The 22797-nt window shown below is 40.0% G+C and overlaps 1 protein-coding gene across 2 annotated transcripts in view; it reads right to left on the minus strand.

Moving 5' to 3' along the window:
• Positions 1–22797, minus strand: part of CACNA1D (calcium voltage-gated channel subunit alpha1 D) — a 208356-nt gene that overhangs the window by 64295 nt on the left and 121264 nt on the right. For both annotated transcript variants that reach the window (XM_060271439.1, XM_060271438.1), the window contains exons 15-29: positions 19069–19189; positions 17024–17138; positions 16105–16174; positions 15190–15259; positions 13423–13564; positions 12821–12950; positions 8770–8829; positions 6710–6816; positions 5007–5094; positions 4298–4405; positions 4055–4107; positions 3811–3957; positions 2853–3054; positions 2318–2476; positions 1935–2045 (exon numbers count right to left, since the gene is read on the minus strand). In XM_060271439.1, coding sequence (XP_060127422.1) covers positions 1935–2045; positions 2318–2476; positions 2853–3054; positions 3811–3957; positions 4055–4107; positions 4298–4405; positions 5007–5094; positions 6710–6816; positions 8770–8829; positions 12821–12950; positions 13423–13564; positions 15190–15259; positions 16105–16174; positions 17024–17138; positions 19069–19189 — 1683 coding nt within the window. The remainder of the gene's footprint in view (positions 1–1934; positions 2046–2317; positions 2477–2852; positions 3055–3810; positions 3958–4054; positions 4108–4297; positions 4406–5006; positions 5095–6709; positions 6817–8769; positions 8830–12820; positions 12951–13422; positions 13565–15189; positions 15260–16104; positions 16175–17023; positions 17139–19068; positions 19190–22797) is intronic.

Genomic DNA, 22797 nt, shown 5'->3' on the forward strand with positions numbered 1-22797 from the left:
ATGGAGGAAAGGGGACACATGGCTAGTAATCAACGTGGAGAGGAACCCCGCCCCAATCCAAATTACCCCTTCCCCCAGTTGCTTTTAATAAAATAAGAGGATGGTCCAACAATGGAACTTCCACGAACATGTAGTAGTTTGACTCTCCTTTCTGCAGGGAGAAGAGTATTGATGCAGCGTGCTATTATTCTCCAAAAAAAAGAGGAAGATGCTTTTTATTTATTTTTTGCCTTCAAACAAGAACAGCATTTTAAGTCAGGGTGGGGAGGCCAAGGCTGAAAGGCCAATCCTTCCACCTGCCATGTGGGGTTATTTTCAGGAGCTTCACAGCTGGGGAAGGAAGGCTTAGCCTTCCCCATGCACTGTGATTCTCTACGGAATATGCCCTACACACTGCAAGTAGACTTGTGTGTGGTGGGAAATTCCTATAAGAACTAACAGAAGGTATTTTCAAGTCTAAATGTGTATGGGTGGGAGGTGGGAGTGAGAGGCTGGATGTGTGCATGACAAAACAGGTGTGTGTGTGTGTGTGAGAGAGAGAGAGAGAGAGAGAGAGAGAGAGTGTCAGTGAGAGGATGGATGGATGTGTGTTGTGTGCAAGTGTGGTTGGCGTATGTGGGGTGGCCACACCCACTTTGGTCTTGGCCACGACCAGTTCTGGAATGCGGCCCTCAGGCTGCCAAAGCTTGCTGCAAGCCCACAGGCCATAGCTGCCAAGACTCCCGTATTCCCCAGGAAACCCCCGTTTTTCCAGCTGTTTCCCGCTGGCAGCCTGGATTTTAAAAAACCCTGTAAATCCCCCGGATTCTTACCGGCCCAGGGAGGCTCCTTCTGCGCATGTCTGGAGTCTCTGGACATGCGCAGAAGCGATTTCTGGCGCTGTGGCCATTTTGGAAATGGGCAGAGCATGCGTAAAAGCAACTTCTGGTGCTGCTGCTCTGTCCAGTTTCAAAATGGCCGCAGCGTGACTTCCGGTGCCGATCCCGGATTTTTCAATCTGGGAGTTGGCACCTATGCCACAGGCAGAAGAAAGTGGTTGAAATTATACATAAGAAATATATACAGTGGTACCTCTGGTTAAGAACTTAAGTCATTCCGGAGGTCCGTTCTTAACCTGAAACTGTTCTTAACCTGAAGCACCACTTTAGCTAATGGGGGCTCCTGCTGCCGCCGCGCCGCCAGACCACAATTTCTGTTCTCATCCTGAGGTAAAGTTATTAACCCGAGGTACTATTTCTGGGTTAGCAGAGTCTGTAACCTGAAGTGTTTGTAACCTGAAGCATTTGTAACCCGAGGTATCACTGGATATTTAAATTATAGAATGAACTAATTTTGAATTTTTTAAAAAAGTTTTGGTTTCAAATTCAGGTTTATATGAAGTGCTCATCATTGTTCAAACCTGCTGGCGTCTTTGAAAATGTTTACAAACAGCCGTCAAAATAACAAATTACGTAGTAAAGCCTATTTGTAAATACTTGTGTGTTCAAACAGCTCTAATTCTGACCATTTATGTGACAGTGGTTTGTGATACTATTCTACTAAAGTGTACTCTCTGATCCATAGTATTTATTAAACCTTAGTATTGTTTCCAAAAATTCATGATTAATTGTTGTGTTGTGTGTGTACAATTTAAGGTGGTGGGAGAATACTTATTAGCTCTAGAAGGGAATGATTTAGAAAGAGGAGATTTAACAACAATATACTCCTGACCGCATCTATTACTTAGCAACCATTTAAAAAAATTTCTACGTCTCATTTCCTGCAGTTGCATGCAGAGCATTATCAGATGGAATAGTTCTGTGAAGATTTCTCTGATACTTTACCACGAAATCTTGTTTGCTATTTGTCTCTTTAATCAGAAAAAAACATGTGGTTTTAAGAGAACTGATCCAAAGGCATAACTAATCCCAACTAAGCAATGTAAATTCTCTTACCTTGGGCTTAAATGCAATGAGTTTCAGAAACATTTCAACAGTAAACACTGCAGTAAAAACCATATTTAGAATATCCATTGCATCATTAAAAGGTTTAGACTGCCCATAGTGCTGCAAATGAAACAGATGAGAAGATTATTCAGAATATTTGTAGGCAGTAAATAAAACAAAAAACAACAACCTTAGTTCTTTTCATAATCTTGAATCAATGAATGTTCTTGTGCCTTTAACACCTGCACAAGGCCTCATCCTTAAATTATACAAGCAATTAGAATTCTGAATTGTAATTAAGTCTACTGCAAAATGGCTTAACATTAGTTTACATTACAGTTTCCGTGTGTATTCTGTGCCTGTGAGTAATTGGCAGTTTGTTCAATTCCTACCTGCATAGCCAAGCATAGTGTGTTCAGCATGATGAGGACAAACATGATGTATTCAAAGACAGTAGAGTTCACCATATACCAGAATTTGTATTGGTATGGGTTTTTTGGAATGTATCTACGCAAAGGTCGAGCTTTCAAAGCATATTCCACACACTGACGCTATAAAAAGGCAGAAATTTCAAACACAGCAGTGAAGGTCACAATTTAACTGGAAATAACATCAAAACAGCTTCACATCAGAGAAGTAACCTAAGATACCTCCATTATATGCAGGCTACCTCACATGTGGAGGGGTTTCTTATTTCTGAAATAACTTATTTATGAAAGAAAGACATGAATGTGTAGTATGGCCGTGGTTATCTTTTCAGTTGCCTAAGTCTGCATGCTGCACTCTACCAGTACCCAATGATTATTCATGAGGAAATTTACTCATTAATAGAAATAAATAAAATGGAAGAGCATCCTCTTCTGAAACAACAGACACTAGACATCGGTTTCCATGTTAATAACATTTTAAAAGTGTATTCTTTATTACCTGATTTTTGTCCAGTTCACAGTTCTTGTATTCTTGTTCTCCCTGTTCTTGAAATGTAACGATGACAAAACCAACAAATATGTTCATCATGAAGAAAGCAATAATGATGATGTAGATGATAAAGAAAATAGATATCTCCACTCTGTAATTGTAGACTGGACCTATGTTCTCTCCATTTGAGTCTATAGCTTTATATAGAAGCCTGCATATTATTTAAAAAAAAATAGAAAAAATGTGTTTGAAAGACTGAAAGTGTTAATTCTACAGGTGAAACTCAGAAAATTAGAATATCATCGAAAAGTGCATTTATTTCAGTAATGCAACTTATTATTTTTAATTTTTCTTTTAATTTTTACAAATGCTTTCTTTTGGAAATTCCACAGTAATAAACCAAATAGTTACAATAATACAAAAATAAACATCGCTATTACATTTCATTAATTGCATTCCATTTATAATTGACCTGCCTAATGACAAATAATTACAATTACAACAAATAAAGGCTTGACATATCTTGCTTTGCATGTCATGCATCTATCTCATATGTTGGTTTCATGTTTTAAGTTGCATTACTGAAATAAATGCAACATTTCTATAAATGCGAAATAAATGTGATATTCTAATTTTCCGAGTTTCACCTGTACTTGCAACTGGCAGGTGGGAACTATGAAACAAGACTATTGTATTTAGACATTTGTAAAAGCTTCACCTAATTTAAAGTAAAAATGCAGAGGTTCAATTTATTTATTTTTTAACTTTATTTAAAGACTAAATTATCTATTTGAAAAATCATCAGGAAATTTCACTGATCTTCTTAAGTGAAAAAAAAACTCCAGGATAAATAATTAAAAAGTTATTAAGACATGTCCTCACTTCCCATTACCTTCAGTGAGAGTTAAGGTTCCTAGTCCTTCCAAAAGTATCATGCAGTAAAGACCTCCGTAAATGGTATACTTACGCAGGCCATCCTTCAAAAGTAGAAACCGTAAAAAGAGCCATCATAGCAGTAAGCACGTTGTCAAAGTTGAAATCACTGTTCTGCCATACTCTCTCTCTCACCATTGGGCTCTCCACATCTCCATCTTTATAAACAATAAATATTCCCCTACAGGAGGAAAAAGCAGATAGCTACTGTGGAAATGCAATGCTTTTTTTTAAAGAAACCCACCAATTCAGGCAGATTAAGAGGAAAACGTTCGTACCGACATTCCACAGGGTTTTGTTTTGCTTCATCTGTGCACCGATAGAATTTTCCCTATGGATAAAACAGAACATGGAAGTAGAACCCATGGCACAGAGCCATTAACTATTCTTATCTTTGTTTCACTTGCATCTCTACTGGAGGTTCAATAAGGCTCGCAAAGAATAATTTACTAGTGTCGTTCTCTGGGCAGGACTGTGGAATTGCTAGGTTTGAGGGGGCAGGTTTGGAATTCTTATCTTACCTTAAAGAGCTGGACTCCAATACATGCAAACATGAACTGGAGCAGAGTTGTAACAATCATGATATTACCAATAGTTCGGATAGCGACAAAGACACACTGAACAACATGCTGTGGGGAAGTCAAGAAAAAGACGGGTCAGTGCAATTATCGTTGAGTGTTTTCATCATCATGCTCAATGAACTTGCATTTCATTAATTATTTTTTACAATGCATGTCATAGAATCATAGCATTATGGAGTTGGAAGGGACCGCAAGAGTCATCTAGTCCAGCCCCCTGCAATGCAGGAATCTTTTTTTGCCCAACATGGGGCCCGAACCCATGACCCTAAGATTAAGAGAAGCAGAAACCCTCTGTGATGCAGGATGATTACAAAGGAGACCCCATTAGGGTTTGGGGGAAGGCACACTATTTTACAACAAAGGAGAGGGTCTTTTAAGCAATGGTACTCAGTTTATGGAATAGCTTCCCTAAAGATGCCTGCCTTGCACTTACATGGCAATCAGTACACATTTTGGTGTATGTAAATGTTTCAAATAAATAAAATGTTGCTGAAAAGCAGTTTTCTTCTAGGAAGCATAAACATTAGCTCCAAAGCCCCCATGGCTTATTAATGTTTCTAATATTAATTAATGTTTCTAATGGTAAATGCCAAATAATGTTTCTAATGTTATTTGTCTGTAATTCAGAAAAAAAAATTCAGATAACAACCTTAAGTCCTTTTGCTCTGTTTATAGCCCTTAAGGGTCTTAAGACTCTTAAAACTCTCAGAATCTTCACAACTGAAATGGCGCTTGATCTAGATGAAAAATAGAAACAAATAAAGCATTAACTTGCCATCCCTTAATTTCATTCATCAGCTCTGACAAAATTAGGTCATACTCATGCACAACAGCTCATCACTTTTGAAATAATTTTATTTACTTATAGGAGTTAGTAAATATTGGTGTACGAGTTATTTCCATTCTTCCTTCTCCTCCTCTTCTCCTCTGTAAATAAACAAGCCAACAGGGTTCTCAAGGGGGTTCTTACAAAGTGCTTTCAGCACCTTGTGAGTAATCTGTTTATCCTAGGCAGGGCTGAGTATACTCCACATTTATAAAACAATGGTTCCAAGGTAAGTAGCTGCAGAAACAGTTATACTGTAGTCCAGGCTCCAGTCAGGTTTCTCTCCAGCATAGAGATTGTGAACAATCATAGAATCAAGCATGAATGACACCCCATTTGCAACCTGTAACCTTCTAACTAGCACTGTGGGGAATCTTTCCTTGTTTTCGTCTCCTGTTCTACAGAGATTTTTTTTGAAAAAAGAAAAGAAGTCAGACAGATTCAAAATCTGCACCTTCTATTAGAAGAACTTTCATCACAGTAATAATAATAATAATAATAATAATAATAATAATAATAATAATATATTATTTATACCCCGCCCATCTGGCTGGGTTTCTCCAGCCACTCTGGGCGGCTTCCAACAGAAGAATAAAATAATCGATTAAAAGAATGAAATAATCGATTAAAGATTAAAAGCCTCCCTAAACAAGGCTGCCTTCAGGTGTCTTCTAAAAATCTGGTAGCTATTTTTCTCTTTGACATCTGATGGGAGGGCGTTCCACAGGGCTGGCGCCACCACCGAGAAGGCCCTCTGCCTGGTTCCCTGCAACTTGGCTTCTCGCAACGAGGAACCGCCAGAAGGCCCTCTGTACTGGACCTCAGTGTCCGGGCAGAACGATGGGGGTGGAGATGCTTCTTTAGGTATACTGGACCGAGACCATTTAGGGCTTTAAAGGTCAGCACAGTCATATGGGCAAATCACTTAATGAAACCTGAAGCTTGCAATGGGTAAAGGGCTTGTTCCCAACATTCTGTCACTACTTGAGATTAAGAAACAGAACTCAGGATGGGGTATACAGGTCAAGGAAATGCAAAGATAGTCAGGATTAATGGGAAGATAACAGATTTAGCCTTCAGTTCCATTATGTCCCACAGCACACCTTTTTACTTTATTCTTGTATAAATGACCGGCTACCATTCATTACTGTGGGGCAAATTAAATTAAATACAGTGACATATGAGGCAAAACTTGCTTACAACCTACGATACTAGGCAGCCTCTCCAGTGGACCCTGTACTATACAGGATATTCCTCAGCTAGCATTTTTCTAGTTATTAAACTACACACTGGAAAAGCGAACATTCCCTTGTTTCCTTTCCTCAAAGTATAACTATAAGAATAACAATTTGTTAATGGTCTGTGGTGTTAAGCATGTTCAGTCCAGGAACTACCGGTATGGCAATTTTCTGCTTGTTGGTAGGCCAGCTATTAAATACAGAAATGAGTGCTACTTGTGAACCACATCGCAGATACACATAACAAGGAACAACAACAGCCCATAATATATTTATTGCAATACTTACTGAATGCCAAATGACACAAGAGACACACCCACTACCAACAAGTCCAGCAAATTGAAGTAATTTCGGCAGAAAGATCCTTTATGAAGGAATGCTCCAAACACTGTCAGCTAAAAACAGAAAGGTCGTAGTTAATTATTTTGTTTCACCTCTGCTTGATTCACAAGGCTGTTTACAAGATGCTTGCACTGAATGAATCTTGCTTAGTGGAGAGACTGGAATACTACAAAAAAGGACCAAAATTAAAGAATTTGATTGATGCAACACTAATGCACATTTTGTCTTCGGCTATCCACAATAAAACACTGATAAATAAAATACTGTGGATTGAAAAAATGCAGGCGCGCACACAAAATGTAAGCCACCAGAAACTACGTTTATGAATCAGTAGCAGATGTTTCCTTTTGGTTACATAATGCTGAACAGTTAGGTTCTGGGTTTTTGATGTGTTCTAATTTTAGGGCACAATTCACTTCAGATGGCTATAGCACAATGTAGAATCCACTGGAACAGAGGGTGGCTGATCCCTGGCCTTGGGGGCAAATGGGCAGGCTGGGGGTCATAGCACAGTTCAGGTGAGGAGTGGGTCTGTGTGCAATCTGTGTGTGTGCGTGTGCGTGCACGCACAAGTGAGAGCCACATGCACCATTGATGTATGGTCCCTGGGAAAGGCTGAATGAGATCCTTGGGCCAATAAAAGGTTAGCAATTCCTGCACTAGAATGAGGAATAGGTGTGTTATAATCTAAACAATCTTCTTTACACCATAGATCCCTTTATTTCAGCCCCCTAATATCATGCTAAATAGTTTCCCACTTTCCTGGCAAAACATGCCAATGGAAGGGCTAAGAGACATGCCCTTCTCAAAATAGCATGCTCTGAAATGCTACACTGGTAGAATTATGAAACACATTCAGCACGTTTTAAAAACTAAAACTAAAAACCCTATCCCTTATCAAACTGAGCATATCTTGTAAACAGCCCAAATCAGTGTTATTATCAAGTGTTAATCAAAATGCACTGTAAAAAAGAACACACAATAATATGAATAAAGCAGGAAATAGATTTGTTATGTTTGATCCCCAGCTGGAAATGCAAAGTTTATGTACTGATTCATATAATACCACTGGGTCCTGTGTCATATCCAGGAATATTCAATAAGTAACTTGAGACTGAAGTGGCTACAATAGATGATCCCAATCTCGAAGGCATCAAAATGCATGCTCACATTTTCTATATGTTCCTCCTTATTCTGCAATGGTGGAGCAGCTTGACTGCAGCATCAATTGTGCACCAATCTAATCTGTACGTCAGAATTCTGAGCTCCCCTGGTGGATGCCCCTTGATAATCAGTACACAGACTATACATTGAAAGACCAGTTCTGAACTCATGCATGGGCAATACATTTAAGTAAGCATGTTCATGCCTCTTCTTGTATTTAAATGTATACCCAAGATAAAGCATCCTAGTAGGTTTTAGAAAGGGCAGAGTATCTTGCAAGTCCCTTTGCAAGAAAATAGTGGTCTACTATTTTAACTCTGTGAATATATAGTTCAGAAAAAGAAATGAGAAGTTACATGCTCCTCCTTTAAAAGATTTAAGATCTTTCTCTTTGAAATGCCAGAAAGGGGAGGAGGAAAGCTCATGCGTAGTGAAATAGTTTTCCTTCTTCTGACAAACCGGAAGTAGAAAAAAAGGATAAAATGAGCTGTCAGATTGATGTGATGATAAAAAAGTAGCTTCTACATGCACCCAAAGGTAAAATAGAATAAAAACCATGAAGAAAAATATCCTTTGGTTTCAAAAAAAGGTTTAGATTTGGTTGTTGAGTGAAAAGGCGGAGAACACTTCAAGTGCCTTTTCGTGGCAGGTGACACACAGAAAAAAATCCTTTTTAAGTAAACTTCTTTGTAAACCTGTTACCTTCAAAATGATCTCAAATGTAAACATACTAGTGAAGACATAATCTGCATACCCTAGGATCTGGAAGGTAAACAAAAAGTTACAAACATTATTGCTAAAGCTGTGTCTGAGTTAACAAGGATCAATTAACAGTTAATTACCTTTAACAGGATTTCAACAGTAAAGATGGCTGTGAAAGCATAGTCAAAGTAACCAAGTATCTGCAAAGCATAACATGTGCCACAGTAAGAAATTTATCTACAAATACTACCAGAATTTACAACTTTGATCACATACAGAGAAATGCCTACTTTATTTGTTTCACTGAATATTGCCTCACAGTTGTCCCAATTCACAGATTTGCTTACTTCTAAAGCTACCACTTCATCCTTCAATACTGTATTCCCCCAAAGTACAGGTGGCACCTGGCTATTTAAACAAATTGTTTTCCTTACAGCAATTACTGTATTGGACCCAGACTTTGCCCTTGATGGTTGGGAAGGTGCCTTCCATTGGCAAAAGGGTGAGGGATTCTGCATATCCTCCCCCCCTACAGACCCCAGCAACATCTCCTACACTGTTCCAGTGGATTTCCTAACACTCCTCCACCCACCCCTGGACAGCATGAGATAAAATGCTAGTGGGATGCAGGTGAAGTGGGAATCAGCAGAAGTCACCTCCCTGGTGCAGGATCATACACCAAGTAAAATTCTGCCTGGGTGATGCTCTCAGAGCCTGGAAGTGACATTTGGATTCAACCCATTATGTTTTAGTCATCACAGTGTTCTTGTAAGAAATGCAAACAAATTATTAACAGGTGCAACTTGCTCTCAGAACATAATATAATCATACTAATGAAACAATCTCTGCATTGTTTAGTTTTGGTTCTTATCGTATAGGGAATACTGAATATTCAAATATTCTGAATGAGAATACATTACTAAGCCAGCTTGACGTGGTTGGAAGAACCTTCAGAAATTCTCTAAACACACAGAGTCCTTTTTGCACAGATCACAGCGCAAACTTTTAAGGGTATATCTGTACATTAATATGTCCATGGAAAAAAAGATTCCCATTTTTGCCAATTAAAAACATTTCAATCAGGCTTTGTCATGTCATCACATTGCAGCATGAATTTATCTTCAAAACAACAGTTTCCCCAAGTTGCAAGTGTAACTGATGGACATTTGAGCAATTTCTTCTATATGGAATAACAAGAGTTCATGCCGCTTGAGATATACAATGCAAAGACTCCTATTTTGTTTTCACGAGCTATTTATTCATCCTAACACCTACCGTATATACCCAAACACAGTTTCCTATAAACCCAAGAAAACTCATTTTAGCTTTGGGATGCTTTCTTGACATATAAACAATTTGGCTGTAAGAGTCGGACACGACTAAACGACTAAACAACAAAAAGCCTTAGTCCTGTAAGTAGCAGAACTCAATCCACCCAACAAATGTGGCTTGTGCAATTACCTTCCAGTACGCCACTCACCTCTTTGGAAACAAGAGGAGTCAGCATCCAAGTCCCCTCTTCCAGTCCATAAAAGGGATGAGGGGAGTAGAAGAATGGATTCAGATTACCACCCCAAACAGATGATCAGCACTATCAAGACAGACAGCACCAACCATCTATTCAGCCTTGCACGTGGAGCTCTGTAACCACTTGTACAATATCCTTCTGTGCATGAAGCTCCCTAGTGAGCTTGTACATGAGAAAGCTTTATACCAAGCATGCTGGGCTGGGATGTCTGCCACTTCAGGCAAAGGGCTAAACTAAATAATAGCAGCTGATTTAAACCTAGTGTAGAAAACATTTCTTCATAGGCACTACCCATTATTACACTGTTACAGCTAAATATCTTGGTGCTTACATGTAATAAAATCACACCAACCTTGAATGGATACAATTATTCTAACAATGCCTTCTGTTGGCAGGGCCATACCTACGGGTTTTTTCCTTCTCCTCTGCATACATACACAATATTTTAAAGATGTTAGGGTTTACCCAGTCAGTGGAACGAGCGCAGGCAGCCTTTCTATTTAAGAGTTTCGTGTCCCATGCTGTGTCCCTTACGCGGACTTGTGTCTAGAGGGAGGCCAGCATAAGCTAGAGACAGTTGCCTGGATGAGTTTTCTTTTATGCTGGCTAAACATTTGCTTTTCAGCAGACAAAGATACTTTACTTAGCGAAGTTCTGTCAGACTCCTTCCCTTCCCCAGGGCTACAACTGTTTTGCACAAAGATACGGCAACTTGGGCTTTCAGAGGATCTCCTGGGTGCTGTGGCTTTTCCAATCGCCAAGACCATGTTAAAAACTAGGCTGTGGGAGATAGAGCGCCAGGAACTAATTTCAGCTGTGTAAAAAACATGTTCCCCTCTTTATTTTCAACTCTCTTGGGCGCAGGAATTTAACCTCAATTATCTACAATGCTACTTATTACAGGGGAGAGACCAGGAGCTAACCAAGACAGTAGCTAAGTTCCTCTATTTGATTTTTTGCCGCCAAAGTACGTTACAGGACCCTGCCCTTGCTGGAGACCCACAGAGGTGAAATAGACTGCTTGCCTCTTCTTCCCTTTGGCAACTGACAGTACTGTTGAAATGGCGACGAGATCGCACTGGCCTATTTATTTTGAATCTTTGTATGTGGTGCCAATAAAGGTTTGATGATGATGAATGTTTTTAAAGTGACTTTTTAAAAACGAATACAGTAAGTCTTTTTCCTAGAATGGCATTAGAGAAGTTTTCTTAAAAAGCTGGAGAAACACCCTTTCACCACTTGACCAAATATTTCTGCCACAAATATATAAAAAGGTGTAAACTGCTCACCTCCTAAAATAGGAGATGGTCTCAGGCCCCAAATATCTGGGAGACCGTCCCCTTCCCTACAGACCCCCTTGGGTGTTAAGATGAGCAGAAGGGGTCCTCTTGGTAGTTCCATGACCCTTAGAAGTTCCTTCTGTGGCAGCTCCAAAAAATGTTTTATTAAAGGTTTTTTTTGTTTACAAAGGTATGTGCAATGTCTCTCATAACATTTTTACAAATCAGTGGCAGCTCCAAATTATGGAATTTCTTCCCACAGAGGTGTGTGGCATTTTCATTATGCAGTTTCCATCATATGCTGAAGATGCACCTCTTTCCCCATGCCTTTTGACACCTGGGGTATGTATTTTTAGGACCCACCCTACTCTGGCAATAGTAGTTTGTTTATACTGTTTTAATATTGTATTTTAAATTGCAGTGACCAACCCTGGGACCTTATGCTGAAGGGCACGTAATAAATTGAATAAATAGGTAACATACAAATGCACCCTTTTTCTGAAATTACCTTTTGTAGCATTTATTATTTTGTAGAATGTGCCTTTTTTATTTTAGAAATAAAAAATGAACGCTGTATAGACAATATTTATAGTAGCATTTGTAAATGAGAGTTGCATACAGCATACTATACACCCACTTTAAATAGAAGCAAAATCTATGTGTAGTTGTATTGCAGACTGCAGTTTTTATATGCTTGTCCCATTTCATTTTCTAATGTTGAGGTTAAGGGACTGGACAACATGGTGTGGAGGCTGCATACTAGGAAGGAGGGGGAGGGGCAAGGCAGTGGAGAGGTCAGCACTGTGCAAACGCAATAGCAGAGCTAAGCTGGTACTAATGCCAGTGAGTTTGCACCATAGCAACCTCCCCACTGCCTCACTCCTTTCCTTCCCTGGAAGCAACAGGGCTCAGCTGTCAGGAGGTCAGTTGAGTGCCAATACCCCACCACATCATGTGCTACTGCCATCTAGCTCAAAACTGGTCCATCTAGCTCAATACTGTTTCATGCTGACCAGCAGTGGGTCTGCAGGGTTTCAAACAAAGAACATTGCCAACACCCAACTAGGAATTTCTACACCCTGAATATTATTAGTGTTGTAACTGAGCTTATGAAGTGCCCTTCACTGTAAAAACAACAACAACAACTGAGGCTACTCTATGACTCCAGGCTCCAACCACAACAAATCTCTGCACTATTTTTGTAATCTCCAAGTTGGTTCCAACATCCTGTTGAATCGTAAGAAAATACCCACATGCTGCTCAATTTCAAAAAGCTACGCTTATGTACTGATCTCTTATATTCATGGTTTGCTTCCATTCCGAAGGGACCATTTTAAAGACGATGTAGCATGCAACTCTTTGGGGGAGTCTGTTTTTTCTTACGTTGTTTCGAAAAGAATGACTGCGAATTGGATCTTCCGCTGCAAGGGAAGCACTGCTAAGCATGATGAAGACAAGGATGAGGTTGGTGAAAATGTGGTGGTTGATCAGCCTGTGACATCCCACTCGAATCCTGAAGAAAAGAATGACGAAACAGAACAATGCCATTACAAGTGGGAAGTTAGCTGCTCCTGAAGCTTTAAACTAAGCAACTGCAGAGCTTTTTAATTTTTTAAAAAAGTTGTTCATCTGGAAAGCAGCCAGGTTGTCTTGTTAACTGCACTAGTAATTATGGAAAATGTAAACTTGTATATATATCATATAGGACAGCATATGTGACTATCTTAATGGAAAGTGGCCAAATTTTATAACTTGGACAATATTAAAAAAGCATTTGGAGATAGCTGCTATTCAGACCATGTTATTCAAGTTTGGTTTGCAAAGAAATCACACATCTCAAAAACAGCTTTGTATGGTCATTCTGTTGCTTTTGTTGTTGTTGTTGCAGTCAGGAAAAAGTGTTGCCATTTTATACGGGAGCCTCAATGTGGTAGTACTATTTAATAACAAACAATTCAAGAGATATACATAACATGGTTATTTACGGGTTTGTATTGCTGAAAATAAAGAAGGAGCTTCCTTCAGGAATTGGTGTCATCTTTTCCTTCATATTCAGTTCAGATATTCTTCGGGGTCGGGGGCCAGCTGGCACTTCAGGTTCTTCCTCTTCCTCTTCCTCTTCACCTACTTTGAATTAATTACTTTCTTTAATATGTGTATACAAAATTTTGTAATACTAGAAAAAAAATATTGGAAATAGATTATAGCTACTAGATATTTAAAACAAATGCTAGTTAAAATAAGGTCATTTCTGCCGGTTCCATCGTTATAGTTTGCTACTTCATGTGTCTCTAAATATTGCACTCAAGTCCTGCATTCGAGACATGTTGTTGGCCGCTGTGAGATGCTGGCCTAGATGGGCTTTTGACAGGGCTCTCCTTTATGTTCCCAAATATAAGTTATTACAATGAAAAACAGTGCGTCAATTTTAAATTCTTGTCTGCAGCTTCTGGCTGAGAGCATGCTTTCTAGGTTGCCCACTCCCCTTCCTGTTCTGTGCACTTTTCACAAATTCACTGTCAGGCAGGTCAAATCATCCCCTATTGACACAATCAAAGCGACGAGTTTTTTTCAACTGTCAGGGTGTAAATAAATTGCCTTCCCCACTCTGCCCATGGAATACTGATAAAGCTTTCCATAGACGTGACAGAACTGCAACTACAGTCCATGCCTTAGTCCCAACTCCTTTGTTTGGTTGCACAGATCACTGAAAATGTGCCACACGCACATTTTGACTATTGCATGATACTCCCACCTGTGACTTTTCAGTGACACCTGCCCTGTCTGCAAGTCATAGACAGGAGTGGTGGCCTTGCTATGATGGTGAGCACACCTTAATGCAGGGGCAGTAGCTATGGTACTATTTTCTGCATGTTTTCATCTAGCTAGAGGTGTGCTCCCATGAGGAGATACAGGCTTGGAGTCGAACGTTGTGTGAGAAAACAAGCCACTCAGGCAAGGATTTTCTCTTTCCCGCACTCTCCTCATGTAGCCAGCCCACATACCCTTGAAAACCTTCTCTGAAGAGTCAGGGACGTACTCCTGCAGTGTGCCCTCTGTTGAGGGGGCTGCAGTGGGAAACAGAAACTGCCCTTATTCAGGTGAAAGCACATTGCCCAAGAGTGGGAAAGTGAATTTCTAGATTTTTTAAAAAAGTCATCACTGCAACTGCCTTACTCTGTGTCTATTTAGTTTGGAACATGGTTTGTCCATGTGTCCGTTTTCTATCCAGATGCCTCTCTGGATAGCACTGCCAAACTCAGAATAATGGTTCCTGATATGGGGGTGGCAGTTTTTGTTGATGTTAGGCCTCCAGCTGCCATTCTGAATCAAGATGGCAGACCAATACATGATTTGGGCAAGACTTTGCCCGCTTTTTGGCTTAGGTTCAGCCGCCTCTGATCATCGCCACCTTTTCATGAGGGTTCCCGATGTGAGGGCGACAGTCTTCATCTATGTTTGGGTGCCATTTTGAATCAAGATGGCAGACCAAATTGTGACTTTGGCGTGACTTCACCCACTTTTTGGCGTGACAATCCAAACTCACAAATAACATCCATTAAAAAAACCACAATATATTTTTGGTTTCCAAAAAATCCTGGGGAGCACCAGGAATTCCCTGCTAGTATTTCATAATTGCTGAAATGTGTAGAATCAATCTATACTGTTTACTTTTAGTCGTATTAATAAATAGCATGTAGTACACTTGACCCAATAATTTCTCTCTCAGTATATGTTAAGTGCATTAATACCTGGAACATCACAGGGTGGGTAGGGATCTTTGTCTTCATCTTCTCCTTCTCCGTATTCATTAATGGTAACCTATGACAAGAACAAAAACACTTCAGAAGAAAGGTAAATGGGAGGTGTAAACTGATGCAACACGCTAAACCAAGCCACTCTTTTTCCTGTTCTGCCCTCCGCAAAGCAGCCCCACCCCAATCCCAACACATTACAATTTTTAATTCAATAATTCTGGCTGGAAAAATAAGCAGTATGGATTGTCTCATAGAGAGCCCATGCAGCTTGGGATAGGTCAGAGGTCAGCATTCCAATGATTTCCATTAACTCAAATTATTGTATTTTAATATTCCGTTGGAAGCCGCCCAGAGTGGCTGGGGAAACCCAGCCAGATGGGCGGGGTAGAAATAATAAATTATTATTATTATTATTATTATTATTATTATTATTATTATTATTATTATTTCCATTAACTCAAATTGTTAATCTTTCAGTAAACCGAGCATAAATACACAATTAAAAATCAAATATTTATTATATTAGAAAATAAACCAACTCCATCTGTTATTTTAATGATACTATATCGAGTCCAATAAAATCTAGCAGGTCATAAATAGACAAGTTGCAAATATTATCTAATTTGTGTCTCTAAACACACACACAGACACACAGTAGAGGAGATGTGGGGACAGGCAATACAAGCGTCTGGGCAGAAAATCCTCTTGCTTGTGGCCTTGAGTCTTGATACAAAGAAGCCATAGGCACCCAGCATATGAGAGGACTCAGTGCATTCTAAGAACTTGGCAACCCACATGAAGTACAACTACAAGCATGGATGGAAACCAGTCAGTTTGGAGTACTGGCAGGTGTCTGCATTTCTGGCCTAAAGAATATATAGCGCACAGAAGTGAAAAGAAATAAGGTACCTTAGCATCCTTGCCCTTCTTTTGTTCACCTTCTGGTTTGTCCCCCTTTTTAGTATCCAAACTCTCTTTTCTACAAGGAAGAAAAGAAGGGCATGGGGAAAATAAAGGAGCTCATGTGTGGTAGCTGTGAAAAAAGGCAAATGCCATGCTAGGTATCTGCATGGCTGCAGCCAAACCAAAGCTCTCCCAACCTCACCTGACTGCGCCCCACCTCTGTCCCAGCAAGTGCAACACTGCTGCCACTGGAAATGTTTTATCTGCTACTGATATAGCATATGTGCACTGATATAGCATATGTGCACAGCGGGTGGCGCTGTGGTTAAACTACTGAGCCTTGGGCTTGCCGATTGGAAGGTCGGCAGTTCGAATCCCCATGATGGGGTGAGCTCCTGTTGCTCGGTCCCAGCTCCTGCCAACCTAGCAGTTCAAAAGCACGTCAAAGTGCAAGTAGATAAATAGGTACTGCTACAGCGGGAAGGTAAACTGCGTTTCCGTGCGCTGCTCTGGTTCGCCAAAAGCGGCTTTGTCATGCTGGCCATATGACCTGGAAGCTGTACGCCGGCTCCCTCGGCCAATAACGTGAGATGAGTGCCGCAACTCCAGAGTTGGTCACGACTGGACCTAATGGTCAGGGGTCCCTTTACCTTTACCCCCTTTACCTTTACCTTTACACATGGTAGTAATTAGGCTTTCAATTATGACTTACTGAAGCAGGTACAATGTGGATGTCTTCACACACGAGGGAGTGCATTTTCCCCCATACTCCAGGCAGGAACAATATCATTAAGTTAAAATTCCAAAATCTACAGTTGGGCAATACCTTTATTGCGACCAGCCAATGTAAAGGATCTTTACAAAAGAACCATAGGAGAAAATCAAGAAAGCTGCTTTCACATGTACTATGCCATTTCTGCTGTACCTTGCAGTCTTTTTCCTTTCCTTTTCCTCCGCTTCTTCTTTCTGAGCAGTGTTCAGACTTTCAGCATCTGCCAGGTTATCCACCGCAATGGCCAAGAAGACATTCAACAAGATATCTAATTCAAACCATTTTAAGGATACTACATTGGTATTGCAACCTAGTTCCTTTGCCAACTGGGAAACATGAAATCCATATTCCTAAATTCAGTGAAGGGCATAAGCAAACCGATATAGGGGATTTTTTAAAAAGATCTCATGCCTCACTTACATTGGTTTACAAGTCTGTAGTAGCAAATAGCAAATTCACACATTTACTTGAAAGCATCCCTGGGGAGGATGCACACATAAGCTCCATCCCCAGCATTCCTGATCCTGTGAACTCCATTCCCAACTTTCATGTGTTGAGCAAGAAGGTCTGGGGTGGTGGTCGGAATTCATGCTTTAGCTGCATGTTTATAATCCTCCCTGTGCTTGGGGACCCTGCACAATGAATCAGGGCTCCTAATCAAGGGATCACAGATCGTGAAGCTGAGGATCCAATACTTTGGCCACCTCATGAGAAGAGAAGACTCCCTGGAAAAGACCCTGATGTTAGGAAAGATTGAGGGCACTAGGAGAAGGGGACGACAGAGGACGAGATGGTTGGACAGTGTTCTCGAAGCTACAAACATGAGTTTGACCAAACTGCGGGAGGCAGTGCAAGACAGGAGTGCCTGGCGTGCTATGGTCCATGGGGTCACGAAGAGTCGGACACGACTAAACGAATAAACAACAACTATCAAGGGAAGGATTTTAAGTTCATTCATTTCAAACAGGAGAAGAATCTCCCTTCAACCCTTCCATTAAACATGTAAACACTTGAGGCTATACCTGGCAGGAACAATGTGAGATGGAAATAGCATACACAACCCCAATCCTCCCCTCAGTACATTTTCAGGCAAGCGTATGAATATGCTTTGGTTTCCGTGAAATGCTTGGGACAGCTATCACATTCCCTGGCAAATTCTCTTGGGCAAGATAATAATACTGATCACAAGTTCTCTTTCACAAACCCAACTGAAATGAAACTAACATGGAAAGGAAATCTAGACCTAAACAACTCAAGCAACGTTTAAAACTTCAATCGATCAAAAGTAGTTGCTGATTTTAGCTCCAATCAGGTGCCACTTCCATGCTGACATACAGGTGCTGTGACAGCTCCCAGCGAGGAATGACTCCTCAACCCACTTCAGTATCAGGGGCCACCTCTTCAAATACTTTGGGTGATAGCCAATGTTGCACATGGATTTCCTCTTCCTCTGCTTTCCCTGCAGCCCCCCATGGCCTCCAGGGAGCTTCCCAACTTCTAAAATTTGGCAGAGATGGGTGGGAGAAGGAAAGGAAGGGCAAGTCCCATGACACCAGCAAAAGTCTGTTCTCCTTGCATACAGGCATAAATGGAGATCACCCATAATCACTGTTTGTTTGTTTGTTTGTTTGTTTGTTTGTTTGTTTGTTTAATCACCACACCTAACATAAAGGAATTTCATATCTAATTGTATTCTTCACACAATCCAAGTATTTCTCCCAATTCTAATTCTAATAATAATAATTTTATACTCAGCCTTTCTTCCTGACAGGGACTCAATGTGGCTTACAGACAGAGTTACAGATAATTCCACCAAGTAGCTCATTGCTATTGTTGACTGGGAGTTGCACAGAGTCCAGGTCAAATTATCTGTGATGTAAAACCAGAATAGGTAGAGAAGGAAATCAGAACTGAGCATCCTGGAAGAGGGCATCTGACTGGCTGGCAACCTGGACAGAAGTATTCCATGCTGCAATGTTTTGTTAGAGATCCAGCAATTCCTTATCACAGCAATTTTAACCAAGAACAGAATCAACGTTATCAGTAATGACTGGTTAGGAGACCAAAGTGCTTACACATATTTAACTGAGAATTTTGAGAATGGGGAATCAGAATATGGAAATCTCTGATTTAAGTATTTTATATTCATGTTCTTTCTATTTCAGAATTAAGCTTAATTTGTAAAAACGAAAGGATACAGTTACCACAGATGAAGAGGATAATGAAGTATATGCAGACTACCATTCCTGATGATGATGGGCCTCCATAGGCCATAATACCATCATACATTACAGCATTCCAGTCTTCACCTGTTAGAATCTAAGAAATTGATTCTCTATTAATGAGTGAACACAAAACATTAAAAATCAATTATGTTTCTGCTTCAGTTCACAGCATAGAAAAAATACTCCATCAGCTGTACTTCTATGACTAACAACATTCTAACCTCTTCTCTTATGCATTGCTTTATACTACTATAAAATAAGGACATACTGTTTTGGCAATGGAGCTTTAGATCTACCAAAGCCTTTGCCAATACATTACATTTAGGGTTTTGGAGAATTAGTTTTCTAAAAGGACTGCTTAAATTGTTGCCTATGTGAACATTTATGGACATTTCTGACACGACATTCATTATCTGCACAAATTATCCCACCTCTCCTTGAGTACATGATCACATATACAAATGTAACACATGGACCTAGCATTAATGCTCAGAATTTATTTAGAGAATTTCAAGTGCTTAAAGCTCTTCACATACACTACCTTAACAATTCTTGCAACAGCTATATAAAATAATCGAGAATGATAATCCCCATATTGCAAACAGGATATGTATGGCCTGATGCAGAGAGAATGGTAGATTCTCTTGTCTACAAAGTGAGTATGTGGCTGAGATGAAACTTTAACAGGAGACTACCTGGTTCACTAGAGATACACCAGTGTCAGGGCTCCACTCTGTCCAGACCTTATCTCTCACCTCCTCAGATGAGAACTAAGGAGAGCAAGACCCTTCAGCAGATCTCCACACTGGGAACGACTGACTAGACACTTACTCTGGACATCCCTACCCTGTAACCTGGGTCAGGAGGTTGCCGTACCAGCTGTCTCAAGGCCACATGAGCAGAGGGAACGGTGAGTAAGGCAGCAACTTCAAGGCCATCACCAAAGTACTCAGCAATCTGCACATTAGGCCATTAGGGAGAAGTGCATGAAAACACCTGCTTGGATCAAAGCCTGGATGAGACCAGGAAGGGGTGGAGCCTCCAGCTCCTATGCAAGTAAAAGCTCTCTTCCAAGCTCCAATCTTCCTAGCCTGGGGAAACAGACAACCAGCTCTGAACTGGGCTAACTGCTAGAAAAAGAAACTCTGCAATATTCAAAGTTGCAGTCAGCAAAGCGATCCCTTGGTTCACTTTGCACCTATTAGCAATGTTTAGGATGACTTAAACGGACAAGAAATGTATTGGCTGAGCTAGCCCCAAGACTGGCTGTGGATGTAACAATCCAGAGACTGAAATCACGAGTCATTCATGCATCCAAGCCCATTGTTTTCTTGGCACAACCAAAAGCACCTGTAGACACCTAACAAAGCAACCTCTGAACCAGGTTTCGAGGGTGCACAGGGAGCTGCAGGATAAAGGAGCTGTGAAGAAGGGGAAATTCTGTTGCACAAGCGGAACAGCAGCGCTCGATACAACTGAAAATGATCAAGGGAATGCGATGTGATAATCTTTATTAAACCACTAAGATTCTGCAAATGAGCATGTGATCAATTAACTGAGAATTTTTTTTAAAAAAACTAACTTTTTGCTGTTTCTGAAGCAATGCAGAGTACTAAACTCAAATCAATATGTATCCAGGTTTTTTCCCTTTGATGTTTTATTGAGATAATTCAGCACCTAATCAGCTACTTTAATATCTTGCACATATTTCATCTGGGTACTGTACATCCATAATATGAATGGAAAACAGTCTGAATATGGTTTCAAATATGGTTTGTTTGTCATGGCTTGGCCCAAAGAGCCCTAGGAACTATAGTTTTATACAGACATTGTAGGTTTGTTCTTGAATAACACTGGGTGGTAGCCAGTTGTGCCCATCTGCTAGCGGAAATGACTTCCACTCTCAACAGGACTTCTCCTTCCTCTCTTCCCGTGTACAGCTCTCTGCATGCCCACATCTTCTTCCGGGGGGGGGGGGGCTGGGGTACCCTTTGGAGCTGATTTTCGGCTCTGGAGGCAGGAGAGGAAGGAGACATTGCATACCAGCCCCTATAGAAAACTATCATTCCCAAAAAGCAATTATCATTAAAACAGCTTTGAAACTCCTTTAAATAAATAATGTAGACACACAGAGCATTGTTGAAAAAGGAAGCAGCCAAGCAGACACCAAACTTTTTACTGACTGCTATAGTCATAGGTGCCAACTCCCAGATTGAAAAATCCGGGATCGGCGCGTCGCAGCACCGGAAGTCGTGCTGCGGCCATTTTGAAACTGGGCAGAGAGGCACCGGAAGTTGTTTCTACGCAAAATGGCCGCAGCGCCAGAAATCGCTTCTGTGCATGTCCAGAGACTCCAGACACGCACAGAAGGAGCCTCCCCGGGCCGGTAAGAATCCAGGGGATTTACAGGGGTTTTTAAAATCTGGGCTGCCAGCAGGAAACGGCTGGAAAAACGGGGGTTTCCCGGAGAATACGGGAGACTTGGCAGCTATGCGCTTTAGTAACACTGCATCCAGACATGATGCTAAGCTATGGTTTAGTATTACATGAGCAAGCATCAGGTTTCTGCACTGCCTCTTCCCTCTTTGATTAAAGTTAAATAAATTGGAGTTCTTGTTAGTAAATGCACCAATAAAAAACAGAGCAAGAACTCAAGCAAATATAAGATTCAATAGTGAGAATAATCCCTACTAACAAATCAAATATGAATTGCAAAAACAAGAACACATATAGCCATACAGAAATTGTAAACTCAAAGCTACAAGGATATATACACAACAATAATCTGTTACAGCATTAGATGTGAGAGTCTTTAAATTAGGTCAAGTTCATGCTAGTCCAAAATCAGGATTTTCACATCAAACACGACATTGATATATCCTGATTGGCTATATGTGTTCTTGTTTTTGCAATTCATATTTGATTTGTTTTAATTACAATAATTTGCCACTAACATTAATGGCTACAATCTAGTTAGCCCTTAACTTGGATTTGAGGGCATGTGTGAATTAGTAGTTCTTTCTTCATTGTTTTAACATTGATTTATATTTATTAGTAACTTTGCATTAATGTAAAATTTTATATATAACTGTATATTTCTGTAATACTTTGTTTAAGTTGCCTGTTGTTGCTTCAGTTTATTTGTACACCATATCTTAAGCAGTATAGAAATTAAAGCAAGCAACTTGAAAAGCAGTTAACTCTTCCTGCATATTTCTGTCTCTCTGCCTCTATGTCTGTCTGTCTCTTCTCCCAGTGTTGCTTTTAAAAGTTACCCAAATTTCAAAATCAGCCTTTCCTCCAACACTGGATTTTTGTGGGGTTTTGAGGGGGGAGGAGAAAAATCAAATAAAGATGCTTTATTGTATGTGCAATTCCATAACACCTGCACCTTTGGACTGTAGAACAAGATTGAGATAATTTACCAATATACAGCTTTAAACATGTGATATGCAAACATTTTGTTTTTTGTTTTTTAAAAAGACAGTTAAATATAAGGGAACATTTTTTTTTACATTAAATGACTTTACATTTCTTATATTTTGGATGAACAAAGACAACTTAATATTAATGACGTTAACATAAAAGCTATGCTGCATAGATAGATTGAATACATGATATGAACAAATGGTACAAAATGATGCAAAATTACCAGAATACTGACTTTAATGAGCAGAATGCTATTTAACACAAACAGAATTA

Source organism: Zootoca vivipara, chromosome 2 (genome assembly GCF_963506605.1).
Source record: "Zootoca vivipara chromosome 2, rZooViv1.1, whole genome shotgun sequence".
In the NCBI taxonomy this organism is placed as follows: Eukaryota; Metazoa; Chordata; class Lepidosauria; order Squamata; family Lacertidae; genus Zootoca; species Zootoca vivipara.